Here is a 14,413-nt window from a genome sequence, read left to right on the forward strand (position 1 = left end):
ATATTTCCTAGAACTTTGATATGAAAGAAATGGAAATGTCACATTGGATTATTTTTCATGATTGTTGATGTTATAATATTAGCAAGGGAGGGTAGGTATGTGTATGGAGGGTAGGTATGTGTATGTTTAATTCATCACTTTGTGTATTTGTCCTTTAAGCTGCAATGGTTTATTCGTGATCTCATATATAATATTACTTTGTGCAGCGAGTGACTAGAATTGTAGTGTCTGGGAGGATCGAGTGGGCAAGATAGCTTAGGAAATATACATACATAGCAGAGGATGGTGAGTCATGTTGTTTTCCAACAAAATATTGTTATTATTATCTGTTATTTCGGCATTTTCTTCTTCTAGCATGGTTCTCGAGTAGTACCACTTAAATAATGGTTTGACATATACATAAAATGGTATGTTTAAAATTATATGCTAATTTGATCAACATCACACGCAAAACCCCACACAACGTGCCTTAGAGAGGAGGATGGTAAGGTCGAGCAAGCAAGCATACTGAGCCTTCAACAAATCAACCATTGTGCTAGTGGACAACACTAGGATTTTGGGTGTTTTGTTGTTTTGGAATCTAGGTTAGAGTCATAAAATCACCGACACTACCAATCCAAATACGACAACAAACTACTTTGCACAATGAAATATAAACAACAGTAATCAATTAGTGCACAAATAGAGACAACTTTTTACAATTTTTTTAATAACCCAACTTCGTGATATTAACAAACTTTAATACAACTGTCTAAGGCTCCCGTACTAGGGATCATCACTCTCATACAATCATTGATACAAGGAATACAAACTAGGGTTTGATGTCAACAACTTTGACCACCAAAGTACATTGAAAAAGATACACTAACTTACTAGATGATCTAGTGCACTTCACAACTCCATTGGTCGTTTCCTGAACACATCTGCCCGGTTCAATGTCTTCCAATTTGCAGGAACACCAATTTGCCTCTATGAATGATCCTGCTCCTTTAGGTCACTGAACACAATGCCAATTTTCCCTCTAGCTTAGCATTAGTCCATTAACAACCAAGACATAGGGCCTTCTGTTGAGTTGTACACAACTCTGTTTGCGAACAACTCTAGACTGCCTATTGCTGCTCCTCAGCTCCTTTGGGACTTCTTGCCCACTAGCTGCTCCTTAGTCGTTCAAGATCACAACTCTTAGGGAATTCTTCCCTGTATTGCCTATTTGTTTTGCATCAATGAGGCAAACTTAGGGAATTGATAGATGCCACCTATCACTGTCAAAAGTCCAACAACAAACTTGGGCTAGTCAAACTGTTCCCTTGACCACCTGTTCCTGAGCATCCCTTCTTTTGCCCTTTTAACAATCCTCAAATTCCTTCTCAAGTGATTGTACTTAGGGCTTGGAGCAAGCCACTCTAGCCCTCCCAAAACAACTCTTTTGGCTGCTCCAACTACTGTCCTAAACTAAGACACCAATGCTACACTTTTCTTCCTTGTAGACATCCACTTCTACTCTCCAAAACACTTGGATTTCAGCTAGACTTTTTCTTAAGAACTCACCCCTAACTAGGGCAACGTGAAGTAGGTCCAACCCACTTGCAAACCACTCCAACAACCTCTGATTTATTCTCTCGTACTATAGATGAATTTGGCATATCCTTGGCTGTTAAGTAGGCGACTTGGCCCTCCAAGAACCATACTTTTGTCCATCTCCAATACTTCAGAAATATCGAACTGTTAGAGAGATTGCTTTTGTTTTCATGCTCATATTTCTTCCTAAAAAGTCACGGCCTAGTCTCCTTCTACTTGTTGCCTTTACTTGCATAACTACAACCCAAAACCAGCCCTAACCAGACTTGAACCTTGCTCCTTCTTAGTTGCGGAATTGGCCTCCTATTTCAATCTTCAGATGAGAAATAAATGACTTGATTTGGTGAGGAATGAGGCTCCTCCTCACTCCTATTTATATCATTCCTTAGGATGACATCTTTCTTATTAGTCTCCTCAAGTCAAGGACGACTTGAAACTTAAGACAAATTCACCCACATAATCACATTAAAAAAAAAAAAAAACTCTCAACCCGCAAGGCCTCTCTTGGTGCTAAAAGCGGCCCATTGTTCCTTTAAGGGTTCCCTACAATCTCCAAGTGCCAGGTGTCCAAATCCATACACGGTTTCACACCCACAAGCTTGGGTGCAATGCCCACACCCTTGGGTTCTTAGTCGAGAAGTGACTTTGTACTGCTGATTCCTCCACAACCCTGTATCCTAGGGTTTGGAGTACCTCCAAAGCTACCAATCTTAACACTCCCTCTTAGCAAGGGAGGTACTTCCAACACTAGGAAGTCTCCATCATCATCACCGGCGACACTAGTGCATCTAACGTCTGCCATTGTAGCATACTCTGTAGAATGAACAACACTATCTCATTAGTGCCTTTGCCTCTACCTCTGCCTCATTTCATTTGAACCGAAATATCTCAACACTTCCATAGGTTTGCTCCCTCTGAAGCTATACTGCCTCTGAGTCTCCACGATCTCCATTGGCTCAACCTGTTACTGATCTCGTGCCCTACAAGGTCAGTCTGAGCTCTGGTCCAACACGACCATCATCACTGCAACTTAATCCTGAAGCACTCATCCTCGTAGGTCAAACACAACACATGCGCATTCCAGCCAATCTCGTTGCCAAGCCAGTCAAGACCACATCTCCATTACATCCGTTGAAACATATGCTCCATGATCTAGACAATCTCAACTCCCTCTGAGTTGCTTCGCTGTGGGCACGCTGATTCAATGGCCCTTCAAAGTAGTTATGATACCATGTTGTTTTTCCACGGTACTGGAATCTAGGTTAAGGTCTTAGAATCACTAACACTACCAATCCAAATACCCCAACAAACTACTTTGCTCAACGAAATATAAACGACAGCAAATCAATTACTGAACAAATATATACAACTTTTTACAATTTTTTTTTAATCACCCAACTTTGTTATATTAACAAACTATAATACAATTGTTTAGGGCTTTTGTACCAAGGATCATGGCCCTCATACAATCAGTGATACAAGTAATACAAAGTAGGGTTTGGTGTCAACAACTTTGACCACTAATATACCCTTAACAAGTTGCACTGACTTACTAGTTGATCTAGTGTACATCACAGCTCCACTAGACATATCTTGAACACATCTTCCCAGCCCTTTAGCTCCCAATCTGCATCAACACCAATTTGCCTCTATCAATGTTATTGTTCCTTTTGGTGACTGAACACAGCCCCAATCTGTGCTCCAGTTGATCATTAGTATATTAACAACCAAGACATAGGATCTTTTGTTGAGTTGCTGACAATTCAGTCTGTGAACAACTCTAGACTGTCGACTACTTCTCCTCATCTCCTTTGGGAGTTCTTGTAAACTAGCTGTTCCTTAGTCATTCAAGAACACAATTCTTAGGGACTTCTTCTTTTTCCTAGTTGTGTTGCTTCAATGAGAAAAAGTTATGGCATGGAGGGCTTCCACTTATCATTGTCAAAAGTCCTTCTTCAACAACAAACTTGGTCTTGTCAAACTACTCCCTTAACCTCCTCCTTTCCCTGAGCATCCCTTCTTTTGTCGTTCTAACAGTCCTGAAATTCTTCCTGAAGTGAATTTACTTAGAGCGTGGAGCAAGCCACCACAACCCTCCGAAAACTGTTCTTTTGGCTACTCCTAATACTCACCTAAACGAGGACACCAATCCTGTACTTTTCCTCCTGTTAGACATCCACTTTTTCTCTCCAAAACCCTTGGATCTAAGTGAGACATTTTTGGAAGAACTCAACCCTAACTACGACAACCTTAACCAGATCCAACCTACATTCAAACCACTCCAAGAACCTTTCATTTTTCGCTCCTACTGTAGATGAATGCAGCCTAACCTTGGCTGCCAAGTATGCTACTCGACCCTCCAATAGTCATAATTTCATCCACCTACAATACTTCAAAAATATTGCCTTGTTAGAGAGAGCTTGCTTCTGTTTTCATGCTCAGATTTCGTCCTCAAAAGTCTCGGCCTAGTCCCCTTTTACTCGTTGTCTTTACCTGTATAACCACAACCCAAAACAGTGTCAAAACCAACCCAAACTAGACTTGATCCTTTCTCCTTCTTGGTTTTGGACTCGTCCTCCTATTTCAATCTTCACGTGAGGAATAAGTGTCTTGATTGGGTGAGGAATGAGGCTTGGGTGCAAAGTCGACACACTTGGGTTCTTCGCCCATAAATGACTTTGTGGTGCCAACTCCTCCAAAACCCTGTATCCTAGGGTTTGGAGTACCTCCCAAGTTACCAATCTCAACATGTTCAATATGTTTAAATTTGATTGGATCCCTCTTACAAAAAGGATTATTTATCTTGTGATAACATTGATTGCATTATTCCTACAAGAATTATGTCTAGTTTAGAAATTTATAAACTGAGATGTAGCATGAAATATAAATGGGTTGGAATTAAGTTGTTTCACAAGTTCATGCCTTCAATTCTCTATTTATTTTTTATTACAACACTAATATTTTATTTTCTATCTACCGCAGATGGTTGATTCCAGCGAGTAGAATTACATAAAATACAAAATGGATTATCCTCCTTTATATAAAAAAAGTTCAAAGCAAGGTATATTTCACATTATGATTGATTGTTGCATTCAACTCTACAGTTTAACTTGAATAATGATGCTAATATCTTATTATGTATCTGCTATAGATGACTTGTTCGGGTGAGCATATGTAAGTGGAATACAAAATGGAATGTCTATATTTATATAGAAAACTCAAGACGAGGTATGTTTGCAATTACTAATAGTTATTTATTTTGAATTATGCCTGCTATTACTATTTGTGTCTTTATTTTATCCTTATCCACACCACTTTTTTCCCTTTCAGCGAAGGAGAGGACAATACAATAGATATAATGTGCAAAAGTGAAGTTTGCAATTTTTTGTTTGTTGTTGTCTACATGCTTTGCTTTTGTTGAAGTCCATGCCTTCAATCTCTCTAGTTTGACTTTTATTAGAAATCTAATATTTTATTGTGTATCTATTGTAGATGCCTTTTTTCAATAAGCATGAATACATGAAATACAAAATCGACTCTCCCATTTTATATAACAAGCTCAAATAAAGGTGTGTTTCTTACTATGATCAATTATCGAGTACTCTCTAGTTTAACTTGTGTAACGATTCTAATAGCTTATTGTGTATCTTTTGTAGATGGTTGGTTTTGATGAGCAAAAGCAAGTGGAATACAGGAGAGTGTCCATTGTTATAAAACAAACTCTAGGGGAGGTGTGTTTCCTATTATGAATAATTATTGCTTTTGAAATATGTTTAACATTACTAATTGTGTGTTTATTTTAACCATATTCAACCCACTTTTTTCCCCTTTCAGCGGAGGACAACACATTGCAGGAGAGATGATGTGCCGAGGGGATGTTTGCAATTTTTTGTTTGTTCTTGTGTGCATTTTTGGTTTTGTTGAGTTTTAGCATGGCCATGCTGTGTCGTACTCATTTTCCTTTGTTTTGAATTTCTTTTTGTTTTTTTGTAGTTTGGTCTTGGTTTCGTTTGTCGAGTGTGTTGTACTCTTGCGTTGTTTTATTTTTTTATTTCTTCAATGTTTCTTGTAAATTTGTCTTGGTTTCGTTCGTTGGGTGCGGAAATGGAAATGAATGAAGCAGACAGAGAAAATTGAGGTAATTGTTCATGAATGAAGGTGAGTCAACATATCTACATGAAATGCAGTTCGCTTAAAAGCATATTTCACTTATTTGTGGATCCATTTGTTTGCTATTCAAATTATTATATGTTTTATCTATGCTCTGATAGTCAAGTATATTGATTTTTTTATGTAGTGAACAACTACAATTGTATGGTCTACAAAGGTGAAGTGGTGAAGATGCATTAGACATTCTACAAACATGGCACAAAAGAAGGGTGAAACATACTTTTCTCATGCACAATACTAGTCCTTTTAGTATATTGATCTTTTTATGTAGTGAACAACTACAATTGTATGGTCTACAAAGGTGAAGTGATGAAGATGCATTAGACATTCTACAAACATGGCACAAAAGAAGGGTGAAACATACTTTTCTCATGCACAATACTAGTCCTTTAATACGCTGAAATATTTGTTAGTTGCACAATGATTTATCATTTTGTCATTTTTTCGAAGTAGTATGCTCTTGTTTATGGGTGTGACGTTCAATATTTTTCCTAGAACTTTGATATGAAAGAAATGGAAATGCCACATTGGTGTTCACATGTTTAGGGATTATTTTTCATGATTGTTGTTGTTATAATATTCGCAATGGCGGGTAGGTATGTCTATGGAGAGCAGGGATGTGTATGGTTAATTCATCACTTTGTATATTTATCCTTTAAGCTCCAATGTTTATTTGTGATCTCATATATAATATTACTTTGTGCAGCGAGTGACTAGAATTGTAGCGTCTGGGAGGATCGAGTGGGCAAGATAGCTTAAGAAAGATACATGCAGCGCAGAGGATGGGTGAGTCATGTTGTTTTCCAACAAAATATTGTTATTATTATTTGTTATTTCGACATTTTCTCTTTCTAGCATGGTTCTCGGGTAGTACCACTTAAATAATGGTTTGACATATACATAAAATGGTATGTTTAAAATTATATGCTAATTTGGTCAACATCACATGCAAAACCCCACACAACGTGCCTTAGAGAGGAGGATGTTAAGGTTAAGCAAGCATATTGAGCCTTCAACAAATCAACCATTGTGCTAGTGGACAACACTAGGATTTTGGGTGTTTTGTTGTTTTTCCACGGTACTGGAATCTAGGTTAGAGTCATAAAATCACTGACACTACCGATCCAAATACCACAACAAACTACTTTGCACAATGAAATATAAACAACAGTAATCAATAAGTGCACAAATATAGACAACTTTTTACAATTTTTTTAATAACCCTAACTTCGTGTTATTAACAAACTGTAATACAACTGTCTAAGGCTCCCATATTAGGGATCATCGCTCTCATACAATCATTTGATACAAGGAATACAAAGTAGGGTTTGATGTCAACAACTTTGACCACCAAAGTACATTGAAAAATATACACTAACTTACTAGATGATCTAGTGCACTTCACAACTCCATTGGTCGTTTCCTGAACACATTTGCCCAGTTCATTGTCTCCCAATTTGCAGCATAACCAATTTGCCTCTATGAATGATCCTGCTCCTTTAGGTCACTGAACACAACACCAATTTGCCCTCTAGCTTAACACTCTGAACACGACACAACTCTGTTTGCAAACAACTCTAAACTGTCGACTGCTGCTCCTCGGCTCGTTTGGGCCTTCTTGCCCACTAGCTGCTCCTTAGTCTTTCAAGAACACAACTCTTAGGGAATACTTCCCTGTATTTCCTATATGTGTTGCTTCAATGAGGCAAACTTAGGGAATGGATGGTTGCCACATATCACTGTCAAAATTCATTCAACAACAAACTTGGTATAGTCAAACTATTCCCTTGACCTCCTCCTTTTCCTGAGCATCCCTTCTTTTTCCCTTCTAACAATCCTCAAATTCCTTCTCAAGTGATTGTACTGAGGGCTTGGAGCTAGCCACTATAGCCCTCCCAAAATTGTTCTTTTGGTTGCTCCAAATATTGTCCTAGACTAAGACACCAATCCTGCAGTTTTTGTCCTTGTAGACATCCACTTCTGCGCTCCAAAACACTTGGATTTCAGTGAGACGTTTTCTAAAGAACTCATCCATAACTAGGGCAACCTGAAGTAGGTCCAACCCACCTGCAAACCACTCCAACAACCTCTGATTTAATCTCTCGTATTATAGATGAATGTAGCCTATCCTTGGTTGCTAAGTAGGCTACTTGGCCTTCCAAGAATCATACTTTTGTCCACCTGCAATACTTCATAAATATCGGTCTGTTAGAGAGAATTTGCTTCTTTTTTCATGCTCATATTTCTTCCTAAAAAGTCACAGCCTAGTCTCCTTCTACTCATTGCCTTTACATGCATAACCACATCCCAAAACCAGCCCTAACCAAACTTGACCCTTTCTCCTTGGTTGTGGAATTGGCCTCCTATTTCAATCTTCAGATGAGAAATAAATGACTTGATTGGGTGATGAATGGGGCTCCTCCTCACTCCTATTTATATCATTCCTTAGGATGACGTCTAACATTCTCTAATGGTCTCCTCAAGTCAAGGTTGACTTTAAACTTAAGACAAATTCACCCACATAATCACATAAAAATTATTTTCTCTCAACCCACAAGGTGCTACAAGCTGCCCCTTGTTCCTTTAAGGGTTACCTACAATCTCCAAGTGCCAAGTGTCCAAATCCATACACAGGTTCACACCCACAAGCTTGGGTGCAAAGCCCACACCCTTGGGTTTGTCATCCAAAAGTGACGTTGTGGTCCCAACTCCTCCACAACCCTATAGCCTAGGGTTTGGAGTACCTCCAAAGCTACCAATCTCAACACTCCCTCTTAGCAAGGGAGGTACTTCCAACACTAGGAAGTATCCATCATCATCACCGGCGACACTAGCCCATCTAACGTTTGCCACTGTAGCATACTTTGTAGAATGAACCACACTATCTCAATAGTGCCTCTCCCTCATCTCATTTGAACCTAAAGATCTCAACAATTCTATAGGGTTGCTCCCTTTGAAGCTAGACTCCCTCTGAGTCTGCACGATCTCCATTGGCTCAACCTGTCACTGATCTCATGCCCTACAAGGTCAGTTTGAGCTATGATCGAATACGGCCATCATCCATGCAACTTAATCTTGCAAGCACTCATCCTCGTAGGTTAAACACAACACATGCACATCCCAGCCAATCTCACTGCCAAGCCAGTCAAGGCCACATCTTCACTGTAGCATACTCTGTAAAATGAACCACACTATCTCAATATTGCCTCTGCCTCATCTCATTTGAACCTAAAGATCTCAACACTTCTATAGGGTTGCTCCCTTTGAAGCTAGACTCCCTCTGAGTATGCACGATCTCCATTGGTTCAACCTGTCACTGATCTCGTGCCCTACAAGGTCAATCTCAGCTATGTTTAAATACGGCCATCATCACTGCAACTTAATCCGGCAAGCACTCATCCTCGTAGGTCAAACACAACACATGCACATCCCAACCAATCTCGTTGCCAAGTCAGTCAAGACCACATCTCCATGTCTTCAGCTGAAACATATGGTCCATGATCTAGACAATCTCAACTCCCTTTGAGTTGCTTCGCTGTGGACACTCTGATTCACTGGCCCTTCAAAGTAGTTCTGATACCATGTTGTTTTTCCACGGTACTAGAATCTAGGTTAGGGTCTTAGAATCACTAACACTACCAATCCAAAGACAATCTCAACTCCCTTTGAGTTGCTTCGCTGTGGACACTCTGATTCACTGGCCCTTCAAAGTAGTTCTGATACCATGTTGTTTTTCCACGGTACTAGAATCTAGGTTAGGGTCTTAGAATCACTAACACTACCAATCCAAATACCACAACAGACTACTTTGCTTAATGGAACATAAAGGACAGTAAATCAACTACTACACAAATATATACAACATTTTACAATTTTTTTAACAACCCAACTTCGTTATATTAACAAACTATATTACCACTGTTTAGGGCACTTGTACCGGGGATCATGGCACTCATGCAATCATTGATACAAGTAATACAAAGTAGGGTTTTGTGTCAACAACTTTGACCACCAATCTACTATTTTAGCAAAGATGGTTCCCTATTGGCAGTCACAATGAATGACAATGGCATAAAGAACTTACCCAACGCAGAGGGATTTCGCTTAATTTGCATGCTGGAGAGTAGATCCTTTGAAGGAATGAGGGTGCCACCAAAGACAATGGCAACAAAGGTAAATTGTTTCGTCCATGCACATTTACTGTGTACATGCACTTCCTATTAATGCTAAATTTTAAACTCTAACTAGATCATTTTTATGCACAGGCTCCAATTGTGAATGCCATGCCTCCTGCAGTCTCTGCTCCTGGTTCCCTTCTTAGTGCTATAGAACGTTTGGAAAGACTTCCACCTGCATTTTCAACGACCAATTTTGTAAGAGCTTTCTCCTAGAATTATTTCTTTAGGATCTAGAATATTGGTCCAGCATTATTCAGTTTAGTTTGTTACATATATCTTATTATTTTCCAAACTTTCACTCAAGAGTCTAAATATTGTTGCTTTCAAGTTTCCTTATGGCATAGGATTTTGTTCTTTTCCCCTTTCACATGCTCTATTAGCCATTATTTTGGCATATCTTTTATAGGAATAGGATGATATGATCAATTAATGCTAACAATTATGTGACACTCAAGACAACATATGTGCAGAGTAGTATATACTATAGACAGACAGTCGGACCCCAGATGTTAAACGAAGGCTTCTAGATGAGGTCACAGACAAGAGCAACAATTGGATATTCACTGATATCATTAATTCGGGTCAGTGTAGGTCTCTCAGGTTGCCTGACGGAATGCATGCGAGCAAGGTATGCAATCATCCCTCTATTACGGAAAACATTAAAGGTTGGCATACTTTACAATTTTCTGTGCTACAAATTATGTGACACTCGAGACAATATGTGTGCAGAGTAGTATAGACAGACAGTTGGACCCCAGATGTCAAACGAAGGCTTCTAGATGAGGTCACAGACAAGAGAACAACTGGAAATTGACTGATATCACTGATTTGGGTCAGTGTAGGTCTCCCAGTTTTCCTGACAGAATGCATGCGAGCAAGGTATGCAATCATCCCCCTCTATTACAGAAAACACTAAAGGTTAGCATACTTTACAATGTTAGGTTCTACAAATTTTGTCGATATTGATCCAAACAAGTAATATGCTATTTCTTGCAAGTGGTAAAACTGATATACACCAATTCCGGTGTTGTTGTCTTAGCATTGACATCCAGTGCTCCCCATAAGCTATGGAAATGGTTGTGGAGTGAACGGAATCCATCCGGAAAGGTGGGGTTCTTTAGTAGTTGTTGTTTGCTTCTTTTTTATTCGCCCGAAAGGTCGACCTGGTAAAAACAACGCGGAAAGAAGACATTTTGTTTTGTTTAGGTACAATTACTAGATGTAGATATATCCTTCCGTGGAGAGATCCTTAGGTACTGCCTGTCACTTCTGGACTGTAAAGCCGTAGTTATCGAAATTGGGAGAACATAATAGAGAAAACACTTTTGAATAGGCATCCAAACTGGGCAGCCTGCCTTTCTAATCTTCTTGTTAATTCTATTTTACCTGGCTTTTGTTGCTAGGTTTGAGGCTCCTTCCTGGTGAATGACTTCTGCTGAGAGGCTCCTGTTCAAAGGTTCTATCTATAGGCTTATGGCTAGTGGTAAGAGTTTATAGATTATCTGTTTACTGTTTACGGTTCCTGATTACATGCTTCTGGAAAAAGGTGAAGGCTTCCGGATTCCTTCTGGCTAATGGCTTCTGGTGCACTTGGTGATGAAGGCTGAAGGTAAAAAGCTAAAAGCGAATACGAACGTGGAAAAAACCATTTGGCAGATATATTGCGTTTGGCCTGCTTCCGGTGGCAAGGTCTCCTTATTCAATATGATGACATTTAAGGTAAGAGAGCCTTTTACCTAAAGACCAGTTTCACTCTAATGTTTCCGATGATATATATAATTTCAGTTTTGGTACATTGGTCTGCTTAGGGTTTATTCTCTACTGTCTCACCTTCAACTTTCAAATTATGTGGATAATGGGGTTCAGTTACTCTATAAGTTTCTTGTGTAATGTTCTATCCAAAGGCTCCCAATTTATCTAAATCGCTGGTTTCATGGGATGTTAATTAGTGATTCATTGCAGGTCATGACAACTCAACTTTTATGCCACCTCCTCCTGCAGCCACTTTTGTGGCTTTCCACCATCAGGACAATAACACCATTGCAATTGGCATGGAGGATTCATCATTTCAAATATACAATGTTCAGGTTGATGAGGTGCTGCCTGTGAATATCTCTTTCAATCCTTATCATTTTTCTTCATTGTGCCCTTTTACCAAAACTCACCTTTAAGTGGCATTCTCTGAACTTGCTGTAATTTTTACAGGTAAAAGCAAAGCTCAAGGGCCACCAAAAGAAAATCACAGGCCTGGCTTTTTCACCCGGGCCTTTTCACATGTTTATGAATGTGTTGGTATCTTCTGGAGCTGATGTCCAGAGTAGAAATGTTCATGTACTCACAACCACGTCTTTTGGCAAATATATCCCTGGGGCATAGATGGGTAGGACAAGCGAAAGTCAAAAGTTGTACAACCAGGAAGATCGTCACCACCAGTGGGGGATACAAGAGTACAGTTTCATAATGATCGAATTCACTTGTTGGTTGTGCATGAGAGTCGGCTTTGCTATATATGATGCTTCCAAGTTGGAAAGTTGGAGCGCTTCTGCTATATAAACTTCTAAGCAGTGTTGAAATGAAACATTGACAATAATATAATGTCAATTTATCTTCTGTATCTTATTAGATGACCGACGTTGTTACATGGTTGGATTTGTAGTGGTCTCCTCGTGATCCCCTATCTGCTCCTATTTCAAGTGCCATATACCCATGTGACAGCGTCCTAGTTTATGCGAGCTTCTGTGATAGTGCAGTTGGAGTGTTTAATGCAGAATATCTGCTCCTATTTCAAGTGCCTATGTAAGTACTTGTAAGCAGTGTTGAAATGAAAGATTGACAATAATATAATGTCACTTACCTTCTGTATCTGATTGGATGACCTTGTTACATGCTTGCATTTGCAGTGGTCTCCTCGTGATCCCCTATCTGCTCCTATTTCAAGTGCCATATACCCACGTGACAGCATCCTAGTTTATGCGAGCTTCTGTGATAGTGCAGTTGGAGTGTTTGATGCAGAATATCTGCTCCTATTTCAAGTGCCTATGTAAGTACGTGTAAGCAGTGTTGAAATGAAACATTGACAATAATATAATGTTACTTACCTTTTGTATCTGATTGGATGACCTTGTTACATGGTTGCATTTGCAGTGGTCTCCTCGTGATCCCCTATCTGCTCCTATTTCAAGTGCCATATACCCATGCGACAGCGTCCTAGTTTATGCGAGCTTCTGTGATAGTGCAGTTGGAGTGTTTGATGTAGAATATCTGCTCCTATTTCAAGTGCCTATGTAAGTACTTGTAAGCAGTGTTGAAATGAAACATTGAAAATAATATAATGTCACTTATTTTCTGTATCTGATTGGATGACCTTGTTACATGGTTGCATTTGCAGTGGTCTCCTCGTGATCCCCTATCTGCTCCTATTTCAAGTGCCCTATACCCATGTGACAGCGTCCTAGTTTATGCGAGCTTCTGTGATAGTGCAGTTGGAGTGTTTGATGCAGAATATCTGCTCCTATTTCAAGTGCCTTGTACTCATGCGACAGCATCCTAGTTTATGCGGGCTTCTGAGCTTCTGTTAAAGTGCAGTTCGAGTGTTTGATGTAGAACGCTCGAGGCCTCACTGCCCATTGCACCTTCTACATATTTACCATCAGGAATGAACAGGTCACTGCCTATTGCACCTTCTGCATATTTACCATCAGGAATGAACAGGTAAATGGGCTCTTTCATTCTGTCAGTGTCCTAGTTTATGCGAGCTTCTGAGCTTCTGTGATAGTGCAGTTGGAGTGTTTGATGCAGAATATCTTCTCCTATTTCAAGTGCCTTATACTCATGCGACAGCGTCCTAGTTTATGCGGGCTTCTGAGCTTCTGTTAAAGTGCAGTTGGAGTGTTTGATGTAGAACGCTTGAGGCCTCACTGCCCATTGCACCTTCTGCATATTTGCCATCAGGAATGAACAGGTAAATGGGCTCTTTCATTCTGTCATGGTTCATGCATCTGTTTTTTAGATTTGAATTTTGACAGGCATATTATGATTTTTGAATTTTGACAGGCATATTATGATTTAATTTATTGTTTGGTTATTTATTCGGCAGTAATGCCTATTCTCCAGTCGTTGCATCACATCCATTCGAACCGAATCAATTTGCTCTTGGAAAAACAGATGGAGTTCATGTTATTGAGCCTTCAGAGTAAGAAGGGAAATGGGGTGTTGGAACTCCCCCAAATAATGGGACTGTCGGATTAAATCCATCATTTTAAGTAACCAAGGTTCGGCACCACCCTCAAGGTAGTTCTTGGAAACATAAGAACAATTTGAAGTGCACTCTTTATTTACAAGAATACCATTAATAATGGGAGCGTTAATAATGGGAGCGTCTTGTCAGTGAAATGCCTCCCTTGTGTCCTAGTTGTCGAGACATTCTATCAAGATTGTAATTTTCATCAGATATTTTGTTCAGCAAATGTAAATGATATGTAAATGAA

The 14,413-nt window shown here is 39.4% G+C and overlaps 1 protein-coding gene and 1 long non-coding RNA gene across 13 annotated transcripts; both read left to right on the top strand.

The window, feature by feature from the left end:
• Positions 1-95: 95 nt before the first annotated feature.
• On the top strand, positions 96-10,753 carry LOC149216014 (uncharacterized). Of its 6 annotated transcripts, none has more exons than XR_016251054.1 (12): positions 96-285; positions 4,561-4,639; positions 4,730-4,806; positions 4,909-4,946; positions 5,071-5,147; positions 5,235-5,309; positions 5,413-5,736; positions 5,876-5,957; positions 6,455-6,534; positions 10,014-10,121; positions 10,402-10,554; positions 10,656-10,753. It is a non-coding gene; the product is annotated as an uncharacterized LOC149216014 (long non-coding RNA). The 6 variants fall into 6 exon arrangements; XR_016251051.1 differs by having other exon boundaries at positions 102-285; positions 10,397-10,554; XR_016251055.1 differs by lacking the exon at positions 10,014-10,121 and having other exon boundaries at positions 10,397-10,554.
• Positions 10,754-10,922: 169 nt separating this feature from the next.
• LOC149216015 (topless-related protein 3-like) lies at positions 10,923-14,188 on the top strand. Of its 7 annotated transcripts, none has more exons than XR_016251046.1 (10): positions 10,923-11,033; positions 11,330-11,409; positions 11,529-11,645; positions 11,889-12,022; positions 12,132-12,722; positions 12,827-12,966; positions 13,071-13,210; positions 13,315-13,637; positions 13,725-13,887; positions 14,023-14,188. XR_016251046.1 is itself a non-coding variant. In XM_089392652.1 (7 exons), exons 4-7 carry the CDS (start codon positions 11,909-11,911, stop codon positions 14,120-14,122), a joined length of 309 nt encoding a protein of 102 aa, XP_089248778.1. In that variant the 5' UTR covers positions 10,923-11,033; positions 11,330-11,409; positions 11,529-11,645; positions 11,889-11,908; the 3' UTR covers positions 14,123-14,188. The 7 variants fall into 7 exon arrangements, 2 of the variants coding, with proteins under 2 accessions (XP_089248778.1, XP_089248779.1); XR_016251047.1 differs by having other exon boundaries at positions 13,315-13,589; XR_016251045.1 differs by having other exon boundaries at positions 13,315-13,887.
• The last annotated feature ends 225 nt before the right edge of the window (positions 14,189-14,413 follow it).

The sequence above is a fragment of the Pinus tabuliformis genome, chromosome 1_1, assembly GCF_031772625.1.
Source record: "Pinus tabuliformis cultivar Carrire ecotype Pingquan chromosome 1_1, CPIR1, whole genome shotgun sequence".
In the NCBI taxonomy this organism is placed as follows: Eukaryota; Viridiplantae; Streptophyta; class Pinopsida; order Pinales; family Pinaceae; genus Pinus; species Pinus tabuliformis.

Excerpts from the sequence above, each read along its gene's own strand:
- LOC149216015 (XM_089392652.1), top strand. The coding sequence starts at position 11,909 with ATGCCACCTCCTCCTGCAGCCACTTTTGTGGCTTTCCACCATCAGGAC. Across the intron at positions 12,023-12,131 it reads ACAATGTTCAGGTTGATGAG|GTAAAAGCAAAGCTCAAGGG; the intron begins GTGCTGCCTGTG and ends TAATTTTTACAG. Across the intron at positions 13,927-14,006 it reads CTGTCATGGTTCATGCATCT|GTTATTTATTCGGCAGTAAT; the intron begins GTTTTTTAGATT and ends ATTTATTGTTTG.